At 43.7% G+C, this 26,285-nt stretch overlaps 3 protein-coding genes across 7 annotated transcripts in view; all 3 read left to right on the forward strand.

Annotated features, from left to right (window-relative positions):
• The window catches only part of LOC128256851 (phenoloxidase-activating factor 2-like), a 50,762-nt gene extending 47,172 nt beyond the window's left edge, over positions 1 to 3,590 (forward strand). Inside the window, exon 3 of the transcript XR_008267820.1 lies at positions 3,581 to 3,590. The gene's annotated coding sequence lies outside the window, so the exon portion shown is untranslated. The remainder of the gene's footprint in view (positions 1 to 3,580) is intronic.
• Positions 1,423 to 26,285, forward strand: part of LOC128256846 (zinc finger CCCH domain-containing protein 13) — a 28,213-nt gene continuing 3,350 nt past the window's right edge. The window contains exons 1-4 of one of the 2 annotated variants that reach the window (XM_052987522.1): positions 1,423 to 2,011; positions 12,730 to 13,031; positions 20,145 to 22,068; positions 22,830 to 23,451. In XM_052987522.1, the coding sequence (XP_052843482.1) occupies positions 12,962 to 13,031; positions 20,145 to 22,068; positions 22,830 to 23,451 (2,616 nt within the window). In that variant the 5' untranslated portion in view covers positions 1,423 to 2,011; positions 12,730 to 12,961. Of the gene's footprint in view, positions 2,012 to 12,729; positions 13,032 to 19,429; positions 19,964 to 20,144; positions 22,069 to 22,829; positions 23,452 to 26,285 lie in introns of those variants that run through there. The other variant, XM_052987521.1, reaches the window with a different exon arrangement.
• Positions 2,028 to 3,592, forward strand: LOC128256859 (uncharacterized). Of its 4 annotated transcripts, none has more exons than XM_052987549.1 (2): positions 2,028 to 3,406; positions 3,490 to 3,592. In XM_052987549.1, exon 1 carries the CDS (start codon positions 3,044 to 3,046, stop codon positions 3,230 to 3,232), a length of 189 nt encoding a protein of 62 aa, XP_052843509.1. In that variant the 5' UTR covers positions 2,028 to 3,043; the 3' UTR covers positions 3,233 to 3,406; positions 3,490 to 3,592. The 4 variants fall into 4 exon arrangements, with proteins under 4 accessions (XP_052843509.1, XP_052843511.1, XP_052843510.1 ...); XM_052987551.1 differs by having other exon boundaries at positions 2,028 to 3,396; positions 3,455 to 3,592; XM_052987550.1 differs by having other exon boundaries at positions 3,455 to 3,587.

The following is a 26,285-nucleotide window of genomic DNA, read 5'->3' on the forward strand; positions in this document are numbered from 1 at the left end:
TAAACACTCGAAAGTGGAATGCAAAACGAGCACTTGGCAATTGGGGAAAATTACACTGATAGAAATGTTTTTTTTCCGAGACTTCATTTTATTTTAAAAGTCAAAAGATGATTAAAATTCAGTTTTTTAAGAAAGAATTTACATTTAAGGTTTGAGCGAATATTTGTTAAATTTCTAGGAGCAGTTTCGAAACATACTATCGGTTTTGCTTCATCCGTTTCTTTACTTGTATCACTGTAAAATTATTTCAACCAATACTCACGAGGTACCCATAAAGTTTGTGAAATACGCATTTCTTGATCAAAGTCAACGGTACGTATGAGCGATATGCTTTTAATTCAATCCGCAGATCCTATAAAAGCATTTTTTTCAATGTTTCTTTAATTTTTTTTGTGTATAGCCAAAGAGCGCTTCACACGCCAGTATCGTGGGTTGACAACTTTATTTAAACGAAATGGGTTTCCTTGATTTGGAAGAGGGGTACGGGTTGAAGGGGTAGAGTGGACGTGCTTTATAGTTTCTTGACCGACGATGACGATCGATGATTTATTTGTATGTGCTGCTTACTTCTCTGACTTTTTGATTAATTACTGTGATATTCAAATATTCAAGTGTGTGGCTATAAACGCGTAAATGTATGAACATGTGAATACAGAGGGGCTTCAAGAAGTAAAACCAACCAAGTTCTTAAAGTATTCTATCAGAGTTTATCAAAAATTGTAAAAATTTTCTTAAAAGTTTTATAAAAGCCTTTAACAATAAGATCTTGTATTATTTTTTTTTTGTTATTCTTGAGTCACTCAACACTTTTCTGAATAAAATCGACTTAGGGAAGTGTAAGTTGCCTGAGAGCACATTGGAAAATCGAAAGACAGAAGTGGCACTGTAGTTTCGGCTAAAAGATATTCCAGCGTTAAGTTCTGGACTTATTTTACGCTTTGTTTACTTTTGTGGCCTGGGATTAGCGCCTTGCTCGATCGAATCTAGAAGATGAATTAATTAGTGCTCGGCTTTAATGACTAGTGATTGATGAGTGGGAGTGGCCCTGAGGGGAGAGGGCGGAGGAGCACCTGGTAGAGGGTCACCGAACAGAAGCTAGTGGAAACTGGTTGACAAACGGAACAGGCAGGAACATCATTTTCATATTGGCCAACGCGTAGGAAAACATCCCAAGAATGTTTGGGCGATCTGGTTTCACTTGTTTTCGAGTGAGTACTCAAACCTTGATTTGATTCATATTCGCGAAACGAAAGACTTCAGAACACGAACTTGCTCTCGATCGCTCTTCGCAAACACCGGCTACTTGTTGCTGCGCCACTTGTTACCACGACTCAAACTCTCGCTCTCTCTCTCTCAGTCCTCTCCCTCGCTTTGGGGCTCTCTGCGCCGAGCTTTGGCGTCGATCTTGGCCAAAACGCTGGATCTGGGCTTCAGTCGGCTCTCAGACGTACTCGCGATCACTTGGGTCGGAGAAAAGCTCGCGATTCAGCTGTGCAAGCAATCGAAACTGCGTCGCGTTCGCAATTACCAACAGTAAATAATTACAAAATATAAAAAACAAACGAACTGGCCAGCGCCCATCTGCCACTGAGGATATATCGTTCGATCCTCCCTGCCAATACCACATAAAGTTAACACAAGCAACGACCATCGTCACGTCCATTCAACCGTTCAGCGAAACCCACGCAAAAACGACACAAAATCTCAAAACACAAATCGTGATAAATTTTCGCTAAATTGTGCAAACGTTTTTTCGACTAATTAAAATTTGACGTGCATACCAAAACTCCAACTTCGACAGCCTTTAAAGCGAATAATATAAATTGCAAATAAGCAAATTTTCGCGACGACACTTGACAAGTGAAATAATAACAAAAAACGGGGAACAAAAGCCGCAAAAACGAACCCACATCCAATACAAAATAAACGTAATTAGAACTGCGCAAATTACTAAGAACTGCAAAATCGTTTGTTCTCCCCCACACTAACGCACGAGGAATGCTGTTTTGAGGTGAGTCGACGATCGTTTTGTACAGTAGAACCACCCTAAACCGCCAGCTAACGCCGTAGATGCTTTTGCTCTGATAACCGAATCTATATTCTAAGCCGCCGAATCGGAACTCCGGACTATCCATACTAAAATCCAAGCTTCTGTGCGATTCTTCCAGCGACAGTCTTGAATAATTCAGCCTCGCAGCGGATCGCAATCGCAATAGCGATCTGCAGTGGGCTTTACGACCCCCGAAAGGTGTCCCAGTTACACACTTTCGTGGGTGTGTGTGACTGTTCCATATCCGTATATAGAATAGAGTCGGCCAACGCATTAGCGCCGACTGTGAGTCAGAGCTATAGTTGAAGTTTCTGATTGATCCGCTCAACCTTTCGCCCGATCTGGTTAATTGGAAGTCATTTCGGTCGAGTTCAGCCAAGAAGATCTTTCGCCGTCTACTTTCTTTCGCTATTTCACTATTTCTCTGGGCTTCTCTTTTCCCGGGCAGCATTAACATTACAAATATACTTAACAACCTTCGGCGGGTCTTTTGAATGGAGATGCAAATTAATAAGCAATAGCCAATTCTAATGTTAATAAAAACTCGACCGAGTCCGCAAATGCGAGCGTCTTTATTGTTTTGGGCGGAAATAGAGTTCTGAAGGCCTCGCTCAACCGAAAGCAAACATTTTTCAATGATGACGGACGAGTCGAGTGAAAGTTTAAGCGTTTTCAAAACGAGAATCTATGAAATCGTCTTACTCTCAGAAATCTATACATTTGTTCTTACGAATTAGCATTGCAAATGCGAAATTTACATTAGCTTTGGCTTTAATTCGATTTGGAATTTTATATTTATGGGTGTTGTGTGGTTTTTTGGCAAAATATACATAAGTAATTGGCCAGCATCGGCACATTTGAATTCAGGTTCAAAGCTATTCGTTATTCATTAACGTATCAGAATCAAAAACCTTATCGCCAGGGAGTTAGTGCTCATTCCGAAGCAGTCTCGAAGCAGATATATTCTACAGTCCAGAGATAAAACTAGAAAAAATGGATTCGAAGAAGACGTTGGCCTGGTTTTTTGGCCTCCCATCGGTGCGCTATACGCAGATCTTCATCGTGGTGGCAGGAGATCTGCTGGCGCTGTCCAATCTATATCCCAAGCATTCCAGATACATTTCGCAGCCGTTTCTGCTGTGGAAGGAAATCCAAGTTGAGGAGGAAAATCCCTCGGACTAAAGTCGCTTTGCCAGTTCTAATTTATTTATATTTTTTTATTGTGCGTGGGAGACGTTTTATTACCCCAAAGATTTGACCAAACCAACCTTGAGTTTCAATGCCAATGCCAATGCCAGGCCCATGACGTCACTTGGATCTGGATGCCCAAAGCTGGTTAAATATATGTTGTTTATTGTACGTATATATATATAAATATATATATATATTGGTGTGTCCCTGTAGGTGCCTTGGTAAACACCTCGTTCTCGTTTTGTTAGCTGCAGCTCAGGATCCCGAATGCCTCGTGAGCCTCTTCAAATGCCCGGCCAAATTAACTCGACTCCTCATTAAAGCCCAAAAATTCGAAAGTTTCGACCGCCGTCGTCTGGAAATAAACGTCAATTTAAACGAAGCCAAAACGATCAGGAGGGACGCACTCAGGGTGGGGGGTTGTTTGGCGGTTGAAAAAATTGAAAATTCTCAAAAAGCCGCTTTTGTTGATGTGGCCAAAAAAGGTCTACAGCCATGCCTTGTATGCAGTCCTACGGCTTGTTTCATTTTCGTTTTTGGGAGTTGCGTTGCCTCCGTATTATCTTGTTTTCAGTTTTCAGTTTCCAGCTCTCCAATATTTTGTTCGTCGTTTTTTTTTTTTTTGTTTTCGGGCTGCCGTTTTTGGTGTGCATGCGTCAAGGATGATTTGTATTTGTGCATAAGGCGATGCCAGCATTTCGATTTTCTGTATTTAATTTGTATTCGATTTCGCTGGTGACCCGGGGAGCTTCCTGCTTTGAGTCAGTGTCCGTGTCCGGCTTTTAACACGTACACCTACGTCGCGACGCGGGTTCAGTAATTAGTCACCGAGATCAAAGACCGTCGCCGCCAGAGAGTTCATTCTCGGAACTAATGCAGCTGTTTGCTTAGCACCAACAAGCATGTATTGCTTCTTAGATAAGTCTGGTGTCTGAGGTTATTACGTTTGTTATAATATTCGACTCTGTCGTTTGTTTTCTAACATAAAAATCTTGGCAAATGCATAAAAAACCAATATAATAAAATTTACGTAATTTACGTACAGCCACGTCTGGCTTTTCTTTTATTTAGGTCAGTTTTGTTACCACGATTGGTGTGAACTTTTACACTGACAAGTGTTTAGCTGATCTGAAACTATTTTCTTTGTACTTCACCACCCACTCGGTTGTTTTCCATCTAATGTGAACTAACGGTAGAAAAATAAGAGTTATATAAAAATCGGGCAATGTCAATGTCATCGTTTATTTGTCTTCTGCTTTAGAATTCGCGTTGATTATTGGCAATTTAAAAAAAAAAACAATAAAATAAACTGGGTAAAGCTGTGTCTGCATTGTATTAACCAGTATGTCGAAATTTATAACTAATCAAAGATCATATATCATATTCCAACCGAGTTTTTGTAATGCCTTAACTAAGGATTGTGTTAAATCACACATTTTCTTCCCGATTCATTGGAATCAGCTTGATTCCTATAACCCACTCCCTGGTGACCTTACGCGATCGAATGGAAGTGCGAGGCGATCTTCGCAGCTCGCCGCACATTCACTTTGGCATCGTGCAGCTTTAATTGCCCATGGGGGTTCAACAGCCAAACAAAAGCCGGGCAAGACTCACAAAATGGCTCTAAAAATCAATGTCTGTCAATGTCTGTGGCGCAACCGGCCTGAAAGCGCCGTCGATCGCTGATTGTTTAAATGTTGACTTAAGCGGCAGTGTTAACAAATTATTTGATTTGGTCGCATTTGATTTAAAAGCACAAACATCAGCGACTGGCATTGAGGCTCTTCGGCGGAAGTCGGATCGCGGGAATTGAATCAAAACATATTGAATTGAATCGGATCGGTTCGGAACGGTAAATGGCATACGACACTTCATAGACCGCTGCGGAAGTACTTGGGTCTCAATTGGGTTTACTTTTGGCTCCTTACCCCGCAAATCGGCGGCATTTGACACGCTCGTTTGGCTTAATTTGGTTTTTTTTCTTTCGAGCCCCAGAGTTCAAACGCTGACCTTTCTGGGGGATATCAAGTGTCGCCGGGCCAAAAAGCAGGTGCAACTCGACGCCCTGGGAAACAGGTAAACGGCAAACTCTGGGAAGCTGGAAGTGCCGCAAACCCAAATGGATTTCGGGCTCTTCTTTTTTGGGGTTCGGTCTTAAGGCTCTCAATGAAGTCATTAAATTGATGTATTGGCCGATAGTTTCGCCCGTTTCGCTCTGTTTGGGGCGCTTTCATCTCCGGGCCAATTACGAATTTCTAAGAATCGGATCGCCCCCAAGACGTGGGCCGTTCATCATGATATCATTTGGCCGAGCGACACTGCTACATGCACATAAATTAGATGTAAAACAGGCCAGTAAAAACTGAATCGATTATGGCCGAAATGTTAATGAGACGCGATTTGGTCTATGACGATGGGTCGTCATCATCATTGCCTTATCACGTACACAAACAGCGGCCCCATCTGAAGTGGACTTGGACTGGACTGGACTGGACTCGACTCGACTCGAGTGGAGTGTCGTATTCAAAGCGAAGATTTGTAACGCTTTCATAACGCCATAAGTCCCGTGCCGCCCCATTCACCCCCCGAATTACCCAATTGAGGGGCACAAAACATTACCCACAAAAACGTACGAAAAGGCCGTCGTCGTGTTGAAAGCGTACTTTGTATGCCAGTCCAACAAGTAAGCGACTTTGATTCGCGGTCAACAACATTGGCCGGGGAATGGAGTTGGAAATGGAACCGAATCGAATCGAACTGCATATCAATGAACTCTGGGGCTGCCATCGAAATCGAATCTAAACGCGGATCAATTAAACGATCTGCGAACCGAAATTAGCATAAATTACGATTTTAGCTACCGCTAGCCGGACGATTGGCATTAATTACCCCGGGAAAGTGAAACCATCCGGGGGTCTTATGCAAGGCGGAAGATGGCGCATGCACCGTTGGTTATGACATGCACTACAGACCCACTAAAGACCCAAAGAAGGCAGCATTGGCATCGGCAGCATTTGGCTAAAACCCAAAGCTTACAGCTCTCAGCCAGCATCGCATCGCGTGCAAGTTCGCCCTTTTCCCACTCAAACAGACGCTCGATTTCCTTGGCTTCAGGCCGCTTATTCAGCTTTTTTCTGTTTTTTTTTTTTTTTATTTTTTTCTGGCTCCGAGATGAGCCGGCTGACCTTTGCCACCGCGCTTGATTCGTTGCCGGAAACTTTTGACGCTGCCTCCTTTATTGATTTCCCAGGGAAAGCTTCGTGTTTCGTGGATTCTCTGGCCAATAATTGCGCACAATAGCTAGCGAATCCAGCGATAACGAGCGAAGAATTCCACAGTGAGTTGGTTCAGTTGGGAGTGATGAGGAGCAAGGAGTGGCGCCAGGAGTTGACCAAAAAGTGAGAACGTTTCAAGCAGGCGTGAGAATTAAAGTTATATTAAAACAGCAAACAGAGTTAGGATAAAAGGAATTTTTATTAATAAAGATACAATATTTAGTTAGTCATAAAGCAAATCCGTTTACTTATAATTGTTTCAGGTTTACCTTTGAAAAGTATTTATTTAATATTTTTGTTTATTTGTCCCATTTTACATTTCTAACATTTTATAAAAAAGCAAAAAGGCTTAAAATACACAAGAAATCAATTTATGTTTTTGATTTCACAAATATTAAAAAAAAAAACCAAAAGTGAAAATATTCTTGTCACTCGTAGACACGCTACATTTTATATCACCCAATCTTTTCGAATATTCGCCGTTTTCCCCTAAATTTTAACATGTTTTTGTGTTGGGTTCGCATCTCCCCGTCTGGTCGCATTTTAATCGATTGTTGACTTATGATCGATCGATCGATCTGAACTCTCTACTGTCCAGTCGCCGCGGTGCCTAATTGATTTCCGTGCAGGTTAGGAGTCGCACAGCCACCAGCTATGACATGGATAGAATCCAGCGCTCCATCACCTCCGATATACTTACACTCCCAGGGCTAATTATGAGTTCGAAAAGTGAAATCTTTTGTCTTCTTTCGGTGCCCGCCGGCGATCCCAGGCCTCTCCAGCATTATTAATCATGCAAAAAACACCCGGACATGTAAGCGAAGAAATTTATTTACATTTTTCGCTGGCCTGGGAAGAGCTTGCAATTATGCTATCGACACTTGCCCCAACAACACGCTAAAGTTGCCACGTAATGCCGCACAGATTAACCTTCTAACATACATAGTGGACTAAGTCCGAGTGTGAGATACTGGCACAAAAGGGAAGCTTCCTCCTCTCGGCCAGTGTGGATTCAGATACAGATACAGTTTAGCTGGCTAACAATGCGTGAAAACGACAGCGGAGCGGCAAACAAAAACGATGACAGACAATGTGACCAAGTTTGGCATTGGTAGGTGAAACCAGTGTCGTGGGCTTAAAGGGGTTAAAGAACGTTCACCGAGAATTACAAATTTGTTATATTTTCTAAGGGCAAAGATTGAAAGTTAGGGCATACAATTTTAGCAATTGCTTTATTACTTTGTTGTTATCAGATACAAGTAAACTTATGATACAGTTAAATTATTAAAGTTGAAAAAAAGTTGTAATTGATTTGTTTCAATATATACTTCAACTTTTGTCCCTGCATAATCATTCGAATAAGTAATATTAATGGAAAAAGTGCAAGTTCAATATCTACCTATATATTGGCAATTCAATGTTTTTGAACCAAATCTAATGTAAGCTATTGTGGCATTTTTGGGACTGAAATGTGATTTCAAGCTTAATTTCCATTATGATCTTCCTAGACTTTTGGTCGGCAGTTTTATGTTTGATCTGTTAAAGTATTCTTTTCTACTCAATTCTGTGGAAGCCTAGAAAAAGTTCCCCCCTCTCTGACGCCAGTGTGCGCGATTGTGAGTGGGCGCTGGACAATCGCCAGACAATCTCCGAGCGGGGAACTTGTCATCGTCATCATCTGGCGAATGCCACACGTACATAGATGCCCGCATAGATGTCTCTAAATGGGAGTAGCAATTACTAATTTCCTTAGTAAAGCGCTCGGCTCAAGGGGAATTTAGTTGTAAGACCTGACAATACCCACAACGCCAGTCGCCAGGGTCTCAGCCCAGAACAGCCCCGACCAGACCAGACCAGACCAGACCAAACAAAACCAACTGAACGCACTGGCAATGCCATGGCCTGGCCCAAACTCTCGATTCGCGATTCCCCATTCTCGATTTGCGACTCCTGGCCAAAGACAGCGCCGGCGCGTTCTTTGCCTGTCCGCTCGTCTCGGCCGTCTGGAGCACTGTGTATTGGGTATTGGGTATTGGGTATTGGGCATTGGGTATTGGAACTGGGCATTGGGCATTGGGGAAGTCAGCCCGCTGAGGCAGCAGCAGCGGCATTCACTCACAGATGCCTCGGCATAGATATCGAAATGCAATTAAGTATTTGCCAAAGTCGAAGACGCGAACGAGCGCCACCAACAAAGCGGCGGCGGAGCGGCGAGGCACGCATGTAAAAATGTTACCATCGCTAGACAACGTCCAGTTGGCCCGGCTTTCCAGCTCCTTAGCTCCTCGGCTCCTCGGCTCCTTGGCTCCTCGGCACCTCCGCTCCAAAGGGAGTTGGATCCAGAATTCAGCCAACATTCCAGGGGAGCAGTGGGCAGCCGGGGTTGCTCTGATCTTTGCATAACATGGTCTTTGAATGGCCACAGGGCTTGGCCATACTTACAAATTGGACTACACCTTCATTTTCACTTCTATGCGAAAGGCCGCGCTGGCTGGCACACTGCGGGAAAAGGTGTTTATCTCGAGGAAAATAAAAAACCAATCCGAATAAAAGTAACTTCGAATCTCGAGGAAAATAAAAAACCAATCCAATTAAAAGTAATTTCGAATTTAGTTATACCATTTTGGAAGATTTATTTGGTATATTTTTGATTAATTTAATAGATTGACAACGATGTGGTTGTGCAGGTTTTTAATTTAAATTTAATTTTGTTAAAGCTGTAAAATAAATTGGTATTTAAAAACATCTGAATTTATTAAGTCTTTGAAATCACGTTTGAAGCTGAGTTATTTTATTTTTTTTTTTAATTGTAGTTTAAATTAATTTAATTTTAAATAAATGATTTGAGAACATTAAGAACTTTTTTTTTATAATAAAAACAAACAAATGATGGCATTAAAGTTTAATTAATGTATTCTAAACAAATTTCATTTTTTTCCTGATAAGGCGAAAATTGATGATACAAATCATGTATTTTAAATTGATTTAAAAAAGCAAAATCTCGCTGAAAAATATTCATCAACTAATAGGAGTTTGTGTTTAAATTAATGTTAAACTAATCAAAAAAATTTAAAAATAATTGTAATTCGTTGACAAACAATAATAAATATGCAGTAAATATATAGACTGTTACATTTCTCTAAATATACTTGCTTGACCTTCAAGCTTAGACCTTAAATTTTGGCCCAGTGCTCAGATAAAAGAACGAGGTTTGTTTTTGGCCAGCTCCGTTCTCCCAGTGGACCTGGCCGATCTCCCTCGACTGGCTGAACCCCAGAGGTCATATCGACTTGGCGGCGCTGAGAACACACGCAAAGTGGGCAAAAGTCGAAGCGTTTGTTTGCTTTGCTGCGCACTTTTGGTTTCACTTGACAGGGGCGGCGGTGCGGAGGGTTTGGTTCTGGGTCTGGGTTTGGGCTTGGGTTCGGGTTTGGGCGACAGCAGACTTGGGTGGAGTTTGGATTCTAGGGTTTCCTATCATTACCGCCGTGTTAAAGTTCAAGTTCAGAACGATTATTGTTCTACCATGCGGGGGGGAACTTAAATTGTTTACTCAGCGCGCTAATCTAATCCCATTCCCACATGTACGGGCGTAATTCGTATAATTTCGCATAATTCACCTGAAATTAGCTACTCCGCAGACGCATGCAAATGCGAGCTGTGAATGGAGTGGCGGGGTGTCCGTCCAGCTTTTTAGTTTAATTGAAAGATGTGCGGCCCGGCGATGGTGAGGTGCCCAATTGCAGTCGCAACTTACAGAGCCGACGACTCCAAGGTCCATGGAATCGCCAAGCGATACAAATTTTATGTTTATTACACCTTAATAATGCGTGTTTACAAACAAATCACGTTCATGGCGCAATCAACGCTCGGCAATCGGCATCGGGAATCGGACATCGGCATCTGGCATAGGCATAGGCATAGGCATAGGCATAGCATTGCGCATAAGCGCCTGCCTTCCATCCCATCCCATCCCATTTCGTCCCATTCCATCGCATCCGATCTTGGCCTGGTCTGGTCTGGTCTGGTCTGGTCTGGACTTGCATTCAAGCTTGGGTCCCAGTCCCATCAACGTCAGGGCGCACGCATGCGCACTCAAATTATATGGTAAAGGATTTTTATTGGCAGCTCGCAGCGTTTTTCCCCTGCGATGGACTGCATCGGTGCCCGTGATCAGACAGACGACGTGGCCATTGATGTCTAGCCGGGCGATTGTGCTCGTTAGAGCGTAAAGCCAGCTCCAGCTCCAGCTCCAGCTTCAGCTCTTAAGTCTTCTCTTCAATCGGGGTCTGTATCTGGGTCTGGGTCTGGGTCTGGGTCGGGACCAGGGTCGGTACGAGGGTCGGTACGAGGGTCGGGGTCGGGATTTGAGCCGTAGGACTGCCGCCTGTAAGTAAGCCAGTAAGTGAATGAACAGCCGGCCTCGTCCTTGTCCAGGTGCCATAATAGACAGGCATTTTCCACACATTACCGAGCTCCTTCTTATACTCTACTGGTACTTTTTCGATCAATTTCAAAGAAAATCTTTTTAAATTTATGAACCCGGATAAAGTTAAAATATACGATAATTTAAAGTATTATTTTTGTGCTCCAAGCAGATATATTAATTTTTGATTCCGAATATTAAGTTTATTTTTAATTTTGTTTGCTTAATATGTTTAATGTTGGCACAATATCGTGGAATATTTATTCTTCAATTTTTTGCTTTCTTTTCTATCCCTGTCTAAATAAAGATGTTATTTCATTTTTCGCTTAACGATAGTAAAACCTCTTATTTGTTTTTAATCCCTTTTTGCTTTAAATATTTTGAAAGTTAAAAAACTCTGCATGTATGCATACTTATAATCAAAATATTTGTTTTATTATCATATGGGTTCAAAGTTTGTTCTATGTATTAAGCTTAGCTTTAGATAAAACAAACCTCTCTTTTTGTTGAGCATTTTAAAACATGTCGCAATTTTTTATTTTTCCCAATTATATATTTTTTTGTTATATTCTTATTTAAAATTTTTTCTTATTTTTTGTTAAAAAGCAGTAAGCACCTGTCTAATTATTTGATGATGGCATTTGAGCTGTTTGCCAAACAGATCAAATTTTAAATGTCAAGAATCAAGATCTCAAATAAGAAACCGAATGTGTAAAAGGGCCATTAGTATTGAACCAAAACCCAGTACTTCTTAGAAAGTAAAATTTATGGAAAATGCCAATCACTTAGAAGGGTATACAATATTTGATTGGGTCCAAAGATCGCTCCAAAGTCTCTCGTTTCGCAGTCTTTGCATGTGTGCGCTTGGGTGGGTGCGTGTCCATGGAGCAGTTGTCTAAACTGGACGCTCTTTTCTGGGGGATCTGGGAGGGAATCCGGGGATGGGGGAAAAGGGAAAGGCGGTCGGGAACGGGAACGGGAAGGGCGCGGTATGAGTGTCCTCGGGCATAATGCATTGTTTAAATAGAGTTTGCACTCTCGTATTCAAATATGAATATTATCGCGTTTGCTTAATCGCAATCAATATTTCTACAGTTTTCGCCTCTCAGGCACTCCCCACACACCACACACCACACACCATCGCCTCGTCCCTTTAGAATTTGAATCTCGTATGCAGCCCAAGCACCCTCGTCGTGTGTCTATTTTCGTAATTGTCAGTGAAAAGGAAAAATACAGAATAAAAAACGTTAATTCGATTGTGCCCACTCCCGAAACGGAGGAATCAGTCAAAGTGAGCGTCGGATTTGGAGCCAGAATCGGAATAAGAATGGGAATTAATTGGCAATTATTCTTTTGACTGCTGTCATGTTTATATTCTTTCTAGAGGTATGAACAATATAAGGTACATTTACAACATTCTAACCTGAAGTGAATTTCAAATGTAACCAGTTTAAAGTTTACAACTTTCTTATTACATATCTTCTTTTAATGCCTAATATTTCCCTAATCAATTCTTTTCAATTTCTAATACGTATTTTATAAAACTTCTTACCAACTGGCTTAACTAATTTATTTTTAATAACACTTTCTCTCACCAAGTCCACACTCGCATGTGTACAATATATAAAAATTAATAACGAGCTAAAAAACCCCAGCCCAGAAAACAGAAAAACAAACCGACGAGCTGCAAACTAAAATAATGCTGGCCTAATCACAGGAAAAATAATCAAATAACACAAATAACCAACGAAAAAGAGGTTTACTTAGAGAATTATTTCTTCTTGCAGCTAAAACCCATTTAAATTGCTAAGCTTAAATGGAAAATGCGCAGAGTTCGAACAGTTCAAACAGATGAGACTGTCACAAAAAGAGTTTACTTAGGGTTGCGATTCTTCCGAAAGAAGACCCTACAGGAGAGAGAAAAGCTAAGACAGAGACAAATACAGAGACAGAGAGAGAGGCAAAGAAAGAGGAATCAAACCGAAGGATATACCCCTGATATCCAATCCCCGATCGAAGATGCAAACTGGAGCCGCCAATGGAGGACCACGGGTCAGCTTTAATCGGGATGTGCACGTGAAGCGGATAGGTCAGTGCGTTGTTAAGGAACATCTCCCCCGACAGTCGTAACCCCAATCCACAACCAAAACCAAAACCAAAAATTAAAAACAAATAACCAACACGCGCAGCCGAATGCCGAATGAGAGCGGCAAACACGAACCCACAATGATCTCTAATGACAAACTAAGCAAAAACCAGCTATAAGAAACCTCATCAATAACCAGCTAACAGCAAAAAATTACTAACCAAGTGGCATCTGAAAAACTTACCCGTATATTTCTGTGTGAGTAGGCCAATTTTGGTCAATCAATGACGGACGCTAACAACCCACGCGAATGCAACTCACAATTCAACTCACAACTCAACTCAACTCACAACTCAACTCATTAACTTGGCCAGCCAGTTCTGGCCAAAGGCTTTCCACCTTCGATTGCATAACTGGCGTACTGCTCTTCACTTTTCCATACAGCTTTTGAAATTTGGCCAAGAATAAGAAAAACAAACAAGTAAGCCAGCGTCATATACTATGAATATGGAAAAAAGAAAGAAAAACAATATGAAACCTCGAGCTGGTGGGCGAATAAAGCCAGAACGAATGCCAAAAGCAATAAAAATAATAATAACAAAGCCGCCCCAACAATAAAATGTAGTTTACCTTGAGAATAATCGCACACACTCATACTCAGAGTGGCGTAAAGTAGAGAGCTTCCATATAACTATTTAAAATAAGTTGATATTTTATAAGGCATTACAAGTCGCAGTCGAGAGATGCTCGCTCTCGCCGCCCGGGTATCAATTTGCACATCTCCTCCAGGACGGGGGGTTTTCTGGGACGGAGCCACTGCATCTGGGCACTTTGTCTCCGCAGCTCCGACTATATTATTATTGTTATGATTATGTCTGGCAGCCGCGACAGCAACGACATGGGATTTATTTCATAGCCGGATTGAATTTATGGCCAGTGTCGGTCAGGAATGAAGAAATGAAGAAATTAAAAATTGATTATGACTAAACCGGCGCAAATGTTCATTTTTTAGACGGTACCCCCAATTTAGAACTGCCAGTGACTACTGGTACATTTCCTTATGGCCATCCAAGGCTAATTAACTGCAAGTCCTTTTGGTCACATTGCGGTGCGTAGATGGTTATGAACCAGATTTCCCCGTCGCGTAATTGCTTTAAATGGCTGCCATTTCGGTTAACTCGTTTAATGGACGCAAACGAACTTAATTGCAATTTCTGAATTGGTTTAGGCAAATGCAACAAGCGAGGTCGCCAAAATGTAACGTGATTAGGTAATCTGCCAGCCAGGCACGATTCATTAGCTATGTGATTTCTGTATGGTTACGAGGTCGCCGAAAACATAATCTGAGAGGATTGTGATTTAAGACTGGGGTAAAGAGACCAAATTAAATGTACAAGTCAATTAAAGACGAGCTATTAAATGTGGTATCAATTGTGCTGAATTAAAGCCACAAAATGTTAGAAGGAAAGTTATAAGTTTAATTGGTTGCCGAAATTATAAATAAAATTTTAAATTTCTAAGAGAACTTTATGCTTGCAATTAGCAGAATAAACTCCTAAGTACCATATTATCTCCGCAGTCACAAACGCTTAAAGTAATTTAACCGCGAGCTGAAAATTAATTTCAGTCTCTCTTTTCGCTATCTTTGCATGCAAATTAAGGCAATTATGTGTAAAGCACAGATTTAATGATGATTTAATTTTGACGCAACAAAGCAGCGAGATAAAGCGAAGACGACAGCCATCTGGGTGTTTGGGGAAAACTCATCGCCCGCTGGGCACAAGACAACATTTTTCATCCGCAAGTTAACATGTGAATTTTCTGCTAAATTGCAGTGCAGTCAAAAGTCAAAGTTGTTGACTGTAAAAAATCAACTAAAAGACGGCTAATTTCAGCCAATTTGTGGCACCGCGCTGTGTGTTACAGGTGAGCCTCGCTAGCGCGACCGTCAGCGAGCGTGATCAACCTTGCGGAGCGACAAATTTGGCCAAGACGAGTCGGGTTGGCAGCTGTTCAGCAGTTTAACTGTTGAGCTGTTCAATTGCCTTGGGCCTGGTGGATGCACTTAGCCAGCTCTTTCGAAGGCGGACAGGTGACGAAAGGCTCCTTTGTTCGAACTCTGGCAATTGGGCCATGTCGACGTCCTTCCAGTTGTCTCTGTCTGATTTCCTATATAGGTAGGTATAGAGTGTATGTGTATGAGCTGATGACATAATTTCAGATGGCTTTCAGTTGGCCGATTAAAAAGGCGTTGCGAGAACAAGTCCACCTTTAACTACCCGACAGCATAGGCTCCTCCCGCTGCCGATTGCGTAATGCCCCACACTCGTCCAGACATTCGTCCATTTCCCCCATTATGCCTGCTCTCTAATGAGCCCGTACACCTTTAATTAATTAATTTAATTAGGCAAAGAGCTGGTCATTATTATGAGATTTGCTACGTTTCCTACTCGCCATAATTTGTGTTTGCCGCCGAACAAGCTCCACATTTGATTTGCTTTCGAGTCGAGTGCGAACTTTGTCAAAGACACAACTGGTTTCTGGTCTGTTTGCTCTCGTGCCATCTTTGGGTCTTCTGGGCTGGGAAGGCAACTATTAAAATGCCATTTATGCTTTTTATTAATCCATCATTTGCATACGTTTTGTTTGCTTGCTTGCTTTGCCTTGCGAAAGAAACTTAATTAATAAGTCTCATTTTTGGCTTGCCTGCCCACAAATTTCGCACTATTTTCTCGCTGCTATGCTTTTGTTATTACTATTTTTGCCAAGTGACATTGGCGTAGGCAGTCGCAGTTGTCGACTGGTTGTACGCTCGCCGGAGATTGCTTTCAGTCGCTTTTGATATTGGACTCAGTCAGGTTCTTGGCCCGCCTGTCATTATCGTTCTGAAAACTGAAGTGTTTGTGCTGTGTGACACGAGTGAGAGAGAGAGAGTGAGAGAGCGAGGGGGATAGACGCCTCGGGAAATAAACAAATCGAATAAATAACACATCGAGAACCTGGGTAAATTCGGCTAAATGGAGTTGTCGATCATCCACTCGCCATCGTCTACAAATCCCTGTGTGTGACCAACTTCAATTGTCGCAACAGAAAATCAGAAAATCACTTGGAATTGCAGACGATTGCGTCATTTGTTTATCGAAATGTGTATTGAAATGAGTCGCAGATTATTTTTAGAGCTCTTTAACTCTTTTTCGTCGAATGGATCGATTTTTCTTTATTTTATTTTCGGTGATTTGTTATTTGTTTATCCGCTCTCGCCGCCACTACAGCTAAAGCCAAAGCTAAAGCCAAAGCTGTTGTTGTTGACAGCCGCTTAGGGGGAGAAACAAGTTTGTCGCCTCAGTCTTTTGAATCGGCTCCATTCTTTAGCGAAAGTTACCACTCGTATTTGTTTTGAAAGCCATGCGGGAATGGCCAGCGAACAATTTTAATTGGCCGCGGCCCCAGTTGCAGTGCAACACGCTGATTTGCATACTTGGGCTGCCCCAAGGACGCGGCGCCGCTTTTGATGTGATTAGGTCCTGGGGCCCAGGTCCATGCTCCACAGCCACGATTAGCCGAGGAGCATTAAATTATTTTCATACGTAAAATAAATGCGACCTGTCCCGGGGCCCAGATAAAGCCGAACGTCAGCTCGGCGATCTAGGCCCTTAAATGAAATCGAAAGTGCGCCCGGTTAATTGAAATACCCCATGGCAACCTACGCAGATCTTTAGCATGCCAGTCCTAGGCTTACACTTAACAAAAAAAGTCTTAGAAAGACTTCTTTTTCGTGCTTAGTTATGCAAATCTGTTTATAAGGCCACTTATTAGTAATTTAAAGTCATTTAAGAAGTTTCACAATTAAAGTCTATCTGATTTATTTAAATATATTAACTAAAAAAAAGGCAACATACTGAAATAGTATACAAATTAACCAATTAAAGACTCCATTAGTTTGTTTTGTTTAAGAAAAGAATACACCTTATTCTCCATAAGTGAAGATTTATTATTTGAAAACACTTGTTCTTATTTCTGTGATTTTTAATTCATAGGGATCCCAAAATTTAGTTTTCTTCTTTTTTAAAAAAAGTGCTTTTTATTGGATTCTAAATAAAGGTATTGAAATCAATTATGTAATTTCTTCCAAGACATACATAAATAACTTGTTTGCTTTAAAATCCAAAAAGCACAGAGAAAGATCAAAACAAGGCATTCAAAATATTTAAAATTATTAACAAAAGACTTTAAATTAAGCTATGTAGTATTTTCTTGAAGTGCAGGCCTAGACCAGTAGCGAGAGGAGGCAGGAATGCGGGTGAGCTCCCATTTAGCCAACTTGCCTCGACCTTATCTTGTCACTGACATGGCCAGCGGGGTATAAAGCATTTTTGCCAACTAAAACGTTTTGCTATCGACGGGGAATGGGGAACGGGATGGGATGGAGGTGGCTCATCGACTTTGTGGTTGTGGTTGGCTTAGTGAAACGGAGGACTGGAGGTCGCAGCACCAGCACCAGCATCATCATCATTGCCAGACAATTACTGCTGGGTATCATTAAACTTAAGTAAAACCATCGACCTGCTCCTGCAAGCATTTGCGGCAAGTGAAAGTCTTGCCACAAAAAGTCGAGAAATCATTATTTATATGAGCCGCACAGCGACTTATTTTCGTGGTGCGTGGCTCCAAAGTTGGTCAGTGTGTTTGAGGCAAAGTTGCCAAGCCATCACGAGAGCCAAATTATGTGCAGCTACCCAAAAAAAAAAAAACCGGAACCGAAACCGCAACCAAAACCAAAACATGCAACTGGCTGTGGGCGACAAGAGGCAGACCAGTTGGAAAAGTGGATCAGATGCTTTATCGCCGGCTTTTCCAGAGCTGACTGAAAAAGGTTATTAAGATTCGCAGCTCCTTCTGGCCTCGCACCAAATTGGATTGGAACTGCCCAGGATGGTCTGGTAAATCACAAATCACAGAGCCCGCTGGAGTTGGCGTGGCCACATTAAGTGGATCGATGATTAGATTAATGAATGGCTGCTCTCAGCGCCTGGTAATCAATCAAATGCTGCACTCGCCCCGAGATCATTGTCTTAGGGTCTTGGGAACTTGGAACTTGAAACTGTTTACGGTTAGCCGACATTGATGCTGTCGCTTAGTGCGAATTTATGTTTTCCTGTTGCCTCCAAAAGAGCAGCGATCAACGAACAACGAGAAAGATACAAAACGCCGCCGGCTCGCAAATGAAACCTTGTAAGTTGGCCAAGACTAGTGAGCCATCATGGTGGTGCAGCGAGCCAACTTTTCACCTTGACACATATCGCATGACAACTGATTGCAGTCGGAGGAGGAGATGGAGATGGAGTTGGAGACTGAGTTGTAGCCAGTGAAATACAGTCGCTTGGAGAGGCAGAGACCTAAAGAATGTTCCCTCCTATCCTCAGTTCAATTTTCAATCCCATTTCCAATCCCATTCCGCTAAACCAATTTGGCACACGACACGCCCAGCTCTGTCATTATTCATTGTTGTTTAAATTTCGATTAGACATCGGTGTCACTTTGCCATTTTGCAGCACGAATCAAGCGAATGTGGGAGCGGTTCTCGCTTCGCGGCTCCGCGGCTCCGCGAATGTGACAGGTTGTGCAGGTGAATGGACAACGCTCCACAATTCCGGTAGTGTCCGCAAAGTGGAAGGGGGGAAGGGGAAGGGGGTCTATGGTCCTGGTGGGGCAACAGAAGTCCAGTTGATCTCGGGGCAAGGTCAGCGCAGAAGGGAGATGCCTCCGATGATCTGAGATTTTGAAAGTGAGCTCTAAGTTCTGAGATGTTTGCGCTACACAGGAAAAAAAATCACTTATGAAGGAAGGTTTTCAAATTAAATGTGTTTTTTTTTGGTCAGTTACTTTAATCCGAAAGGTAAAACTGGTTGTCAACAAAATATTTTGTGATTCATAATATATATTATAAATGATTTATATAATTATTTTTCTTTAATAGGGTGATATAAATTTTGTTCTTGCTTTTTTAATTATTGATCTATTTCTTGTTTTTTTTATTTCTATTTGTAAAGAAAATTGGTATTCATTTTAATGGTACTTTTTTATTAAAAAAGAGTTATTGATGTATACTTAATATTTTAACAGTAGGTTTTAAGTTAAAAGCATAAAGAAACGATATATTAGAGTGCCCTAATTATTAGTTAATCTGTTAGTCAATTTTAACTGGTATATCCCTCCGGCAGGTGGCGCAATTCTAAGTCGAAAGCGTCCTCTGTTGCAGAAAACATACACAAATGTAGATTTGATTGATGGCTGTGATCACTGATTATTCGTCACTTTAATTAAATAATAACTTCTAACAAATTTCTTCGATTTTTCTATCAACACATTTATAAAGAGAAGTATTACTCAAAAAAAAAAAATCACCCAAAAGGAACCCCAGTTTTATATTGCAACCCAATTTCTTTTGGTGTAACTAGACTGAAGTTGGTCGGAAAAAGGGACTGACTGGATGACTGGCTGACTAGCTGACTGGAGAGATCACGCATCTCGGCTAGCACATCTCGTTCTGGCCACGATGATGATGCCCGTTTCGGCACGTTTTTCTTGGCGTTTCTGTTTTGTTCTCGTGGCCCCTTTGCTGTTGTTTTCGGCGTATTAAATAATAATGATTATGAAAAAAAAGTGAGGAAGTGGAGGAATCTTTATGAGAGATAGATCAACTGGGACCGGCATGGCCTCTTCAATGGCCATTAGCGCTTACAGCGTCCGATTACAGAGCAGGCGTTCTGGCATCCACGAGATGTGCCAAGCCAGTATCTCTCGGCCAAGCCAGCCCGACAAAGCGAGGGCATCTTGTGGACGTGGGCCAGATCCATTGTCAGACGGCCGGTCTCGCAACTCTTGGACCGAATTGTTTTGGTCTGGACGGGACGGGCTGCCTTATTTAGCAGCTGGCAAGTGTGAATTGGCCACAGCTGGCTGCTGCTTGCTGCTTGCTGACTGCCAGCCACAGATATTACATCATCGGCCGGCTAATGTGCTAATTTGTCTTTACATGAATGCCAACTAGTTCGCGGAACTGCCTCTGCCATAGTATGTTAATCTCTGCCCCTTCTCCTTCCGATCTCCCCACAGGCAAGCATCCCAGCGAGTACGAGTCGTCGTCGGGTAACCAGCCGAGCTACCACCAACTGCCCAAGGACATCGATCCGGCGGACATTCGCAAGGAGGCTGCCCTGGTTATCGCCCAGGCTGGCAGGCACCACAGCAAGGCCGAGAACGGCGATCACATACCCAACTTCCGGGCCAAGCAGAAACGCCACAGCCAGCCCAGTGACTTCCATTCGCTGCCCACGCGCCGCAAGAAGGGCAAGCCGGTGACGCGGAGTGCCAGTGACGCCTCCAACGCCACCGCCAAGAAGTCGACCATCAAACGGCCCTCGATCTTTGGCCTATTTAGCCGCAGGAGCGACACGAATGTCAGCCAGCTGGACAGGGATCCGCGATTCGAGGACGGCGGCGCCCGGCGTTTAGTGCGCAGCAAGAGTGATGTGGGCAGCAGCAAGCTAGCCCGGCGAGACAAGGCAGACAAGGAAGACAAGGCCACCAGCCAGTCGAAGCAGCAGCTGAGCCCCATCATCGAGCAGGCGCAGCGGGAGGACTTCTTCGAGCAGGACTATTTCCGGGAACGGGAGCGCCGCAAATCAGACGCCGTCACGCCGCGCGAAAAGGATGAAAGTGGTCGCGGCCTAAGCGAATTGCTGGCCCGCAGTCGCTCCCAGGCGGAGCTAGACGGCCCGCTTCTCCTGTCGGGAGGCGTCGGTCCCACCACCATTTCGGCGGGCATCCGCGACCGCATCGAGACGCTGCAGGCCAAGTCCGGCGAGAATATGCACAGCAGCCAGCAGCCGGCGGAGCGTCTGCCGCTGACCAAGGGTCGCACCGTCGACGGCCTGGTCAAGCGGCTGTCCATGGAGCGCTTCTCGCCCCAGCCGGTGATCAGCCAGCCGGCCTTCTCGTACATCAGGCCCAACGAGGGCATCACCTATGCCCAGCTGGACCTGGGCGAGGATCAGCCGAGGCGTTCGCCCCCGGACCGGGATGTGCGTACGCCGCAGCGGGAGTTTGCTCCGGCCCGACCGCCGAGATCCAGCGATGTGCGGCCCAGCTACTCGCCCACTTCAAATGGCATTCCGCTGGGCAACAGGCCCAGTCATTCACCCTCGCCCTGGCAGCAGTTGAGTCCACGCAATCTGAGCGATGAGGACGAGGGGTTGGGCTATGAGCCCAGGAAGGCCTACTACGAGGAGGAGTTCCCACATCCTCCACATCCGCGATCGAGGGGCACAGAAGCGCCCATAGTGCCGGTCATCAGGAGCGTCAGTCCCGCGCCCTATCTGGATGAGTTGGGCTACCGGCGGGCCCAGCTGGAGACGCGCATCCTGACGCGTCGTTTCGGGGAGGGAGCCACCCTGGAGAGGAATCGGGAGCTGGGCGGCAGACCCACTCCCGACCGCGAACCAGAGCGCCACCATCGACCAGTGCGCCACGAGCTGTCCCAGGAGTACACGCCAGAGCCCAGGGCCCAAACCCAAACCCAAATGCAAGCCCATACCCAAGTGGACAGTGGCGCCACTCTGCCCAGAATGGAGAAGACCTCTCGCTACCGGCACACCAAGTACTACGACGATGGCCATGGCGGGGTAAAGGAGACCTATGTGCGGGAGACCCAGCGGGATGGCCAGGTGCGGGAGTCGCGGCATCGCGAACGCATAGGCGATCGGGAGCGGGACTACAATTCGGCGGATCGGCTGGAGCACGAGCCCAAGAGCCTGGACTCGCAGCTGACGGATCAGTACCGATCCTCGCCAGAGCTGCGGGCGCAGCACTCGCAGCAGTCACAGCCGACTCACCAGCAGCGGGATCGGCGGGAGGACTACTGGCAGAGCAGCCTGAAGCGGGACAAGCTGCAGCAGCGCAGCTTCGACAAGGGCGACTCCGGCATCGAGAACGACTTCCGCAAGGAGTCCTTCAACGGAAATGGAGACTTGACCACAAGGTAAGTAAATGTGAATGCTACAAAATCACCCAACGTATAGGTGATAGTATAGTATACTTTTCTTCGTAAATTGTAGGGGAATTTTCGTCAATGAGAGACGATTTTCAAGAGTTTAGAAAATAATTTTCTCATAAATCAATTATTAGAAAATAATTTTTTTATAAATAGATTATTAGAAAAAAGGTATACAAAAAAGTCCATATAAAAAGGGTCTGTCCATAAGAGGTACTTAAGGCTAATGTTTTTAAAAGACTTTCTTTTATTTTGTTTACCAAGTTCTCTTAATTGTAAGTTGATTTGATATTAAGAGTAAATACATTTTATTATTACTTAGTGGACAAGAGTTAAAATGAGAGTCAAAGTGGTATTACTAGATTTTTGCTTTCTGTATTGAAAATATGTACCATATACCTTAAATAATAAGTAACAAGTAATAAGTATAAATAACTTGGTAACATTAACAGCTAAGTTGTATAGCACAAGAAACGTAAAATTCTTTTAAAATTTGAATGGTTAATACATTTTGTACATTTATTTAAATTTAAAAAAAAAAAACTAATGAAAATAAAAAATTTGGCAAAACAATTAATACTCTCTTAAAAATGGTCTGATTGAAAATTTTTTTTAATTAATTAATTAATTTTTTTTAAACAGCAACTTTTACCAAATTAATTTGTGTGCCGCATTTTTTCTTCAAGAAAAATATTGATTTTTATGTTTTTGAAGTTAAAACAAATTTTTTAAATGTTGGTATTATTTAGATGGCGAAAACGCACCGCCCTCGATGACATGAGGGCCTGCGAGTCCTTCCTGCGCAAGGAGCGGCGGGACAGTGCCCAGCAGCGGCAGTTGCAAAGGAAACCGTTGACGTCGCGCCTGCGCCGTGAGCACAGCTACGTTTACAGGGAACGCTCCATCGACGATGGCTCCCACTTCGATCCGCACCTGGACAAGTACCCGGTGGCCACCAGCACACTGCGTCGCCGGGAGCAGCACTCCCAGTCCCAGTCCCACTCCCAGTCACTGACCCCGTCGCAGACCCAAAAGAGCGAGGACTCGAGCACCCTGAAGCGGAACAAGAAGCTGGGCGGCTTCGAGAAGGTCAAGCAGCTGTTCACGGGCGCCGGAGGAGCGAGCGGCAGCAACGGGGGCAGTGGCCGCAGCAGCGGCAGCAATGTGTCCAGCGGCAAGAAGGATCGGATGAGCAACGGGAACAGCAGCACCCTCAGTCGCCGCGACAAGGACAAGGAGCGGGAGAAGGAAAAGGAAAGGGAGCGGGAGCGGGAGAGGGAGAGGGAGCGGTACATGGTCAGAGAGGAGGAGATGCGGTCGCGGTACCGCGAGCATCACAACTCCGCCCAGGAGACCTCACGCGAACCAAAGGTAAGTGGTCCAATAACATATAACACAGTAGTTTTATCTTAATTTTATTGATGGAATGTATTCCAGAGGCTTTATTAATAAAGTTAAGGTTACTATAGTTCAATATCACTACATACTGGTCGGACTAAGCTAAACTACATTGATTAGGTAAATTAAATTTCATTGAAGGACCTTTTTGTTAATACTACTTATAAATTTTAAATGTGAGGGAGTAAATTAAATTGCAAATCTAGTTTGTATTAAATTCTTTATATAATAACACCAAAATATTTAAAAACGGTTAAAAAGAGTATTTTAAAAATCATAAAAAAAAAAATTCTAGTACTATTGTTAGCAAAATTTCGGCTGTCGAAATGAACTAGGCTTACAAAAGGATGACAATTATTTACAATTTTCATTAGCTTCATACATACCTCGCCTTTGTTTTCGTTCAAATCCCTTTCAGTCGATGAATATTTAAACATTTTTAATTAAGTATTTAATTAAATGGATTAATTAAGTATTTGGTTAGCAACAGAATGACATGTAAAAAGCGAGGTATGTTATAAAACATACATGAGTGTATGATTTTTTGTTGTGCAACTGCCCCTTTGGCCTAATGCCCAATTGATGGCGCCAGCCGACGGTCATTAACCCTGGAAGCTGGCCAAGATCGCAGAGTTTTTCGGGCTCCAGACCCTTGCCCCGGCTCATTTGGTCATGGTCGGCTATTATTAATTTCGAATTAATCAAGACTTGCGTCTCGATGGGTCTTACATTTTGGGGGAGTAGCAGTAGGAGTTATGTCCGAGGTCCGAGGTCCGAGGTCCGAGTACCAGCGATACCGATGTTTTTGGCCAATTGTTCTGGTCCACTTCCTGCTCCGCTCAGAAATCTCTTGGCAGCTGGGTGGGCGTCCCGGGCCAGCCGAAAATGGTGCCAGCCCAAGATCCAAGAAGAGAAGACAAGACGTCACGTCCACTTTGGGGCACATCTCTTACCGTTGAGGAGGGGGGAGGGGGATCAAGCTGGCAAGACCATAAAGAAATACTCGCGACTACGCTTAAGTAATAAACGACAACTGGCCAAATAGAGTTGCAAACGGAACGAAAAGCGCTAACACGAAAAAAAGCTAAACAATTCAGCGACGAGGCGTCGTATAAATTTTGAACAAGAACAAAAGCGTCGAGGGTCGAGAATCTATATATATACATACATACATAAATGTGTGTACGATTTAGAAGTGGAAGACCCACGCAGCTGCTGTCATTCTGTCATTCAGGCAGCCAGTCAGTTTGTCACTCTGTCAGTCCGTTTGTCAGTGCGCTCGCAAATTAAGAAAGCCGACAGCGAAACGACAAACATCGAGGCGGGGGAAATTGAATAAACTGGGCTTAGATTCGGATTCGGATTCTGATTCGGTTTTGAGCCCAGATTCCGATGCAAAACGGTTGGAGCTACTGTTGTTGCCAAGGTGTTGCTGTCCACATTGCGCAACATGCAACTGCAACAATTGCTGCTGCGCTGCTACTGCTGCTGCTGCTGCTGCGTGCTGCAAGCTAATTTGCAATGCTTCAGCGGATTTCTTGGCCAAGTCTAAGAGGGCTAGAGGATGTGGCCACTTTTCGTTCTGCCGGATGTTCCAAGTGGGCGGCCCAAACCGCTTACAAGCAGCCAGCTTTTAAGGGACTGATTTGGGAGGGGATAGGGGTATATGGGGTATATTTGGGTATGAGACCATCCTGCAGGAGTTTCGGGCCAGGGTGTGGCCGCCCCGGACCGTTGTCAAAAATTATGCTTGCGTGATAGAGGTATTTATAAGCAAAGAATCGGGCAGGGTGCCGGGACTCCATCCACTCGAATCCCGGGACAATGTGCTGCCATTATTCATGGGGGCATGGGCATCCAATAAAAACACGCCGCCCGAAGTGTTCCGCAGAAATCTTTAAGTGCTTGCCATTCATTCCACAGATTCTACATGCCCAAAAAAAAAAAAAACACATACACACGCGAAAGAGAAACCGCAGAAATTTGTGTCAATAATTCTGTTAGCTTATTTATGGGCCCCCAACTTGGCCATAAACTATATTGGTCAGTCGCAGCCGCGTTCTGGGCATATTTGAATACGTAATTATTTAGTGGGTGCGTAATCTCTGGCCCATTGTTAGGTGCCGCAATGTGGCTTTAGTCGCGGGCTGGGCACCTGCACTGTCTCTATTCAATTTCAAATTCAATATTCGGTCAGTTAGGAGGTCGGCCTTAGCCAATCACCACCCACCGCCCCCTGTCTGGTGCCCAGTATCCGATACCCAATACCCAATACCCAATACCTATTACCTATTACAGTTTCAACCGCAAGTGGGGCAAAGTTGCATTGGGCCTGCCAAAACGAGCCGACTCACAGTCGCATTCGCAAATGGCAAAACAAGTTTATTGGCCGGCCCCCATTGCCTCACTGCCTCACTCCCCCACGTGGCTACGCGCATAAAGGCCACCTGCCCCACATTCGCAACCTGTTGCGAGGTAGTGGGAGAAGACGACCTTTGACCCGAAAGCGAAAGCAAGCCGCCCACCAAATCGAACTGCACAGGGATAAATATCAATCAAACTGGTCGTCAATAGGGGGGACCCCCATGGAAGTACAAGACTTATAGAATTTAAATTTAGAAATTACAATATTAAAAAAATCGACTTAAACTTTATCTTCAGCACATTAAATCAAGGCAAAACACTGTGTTTAGAGATGAGGGTATCATGCTCGATTTCTGGTGGTAAAGTTTTTTTAAAAAAAGCGTCAAATTTAAAATTCTAACCAAGTTATGAAAAAAAAATAACTGGGGAACATCTTTACTAAG

Source organism: Drosophila gunungcola (assembly GCF_025200985.1).
Source record: "Drosophila gunungcola strain Sukarami chromosome 2R unlocalized genomic scaffold, Dgunungcola_SK_2 000030F, whole genome shotgun sequence".
NCBI classification, from domain to species: Eukaryota; Metazoa; Arthropoda; class Insecta; order Diptera; family Drosophilidae; genus Drosophila; species Drosophila gunungcola.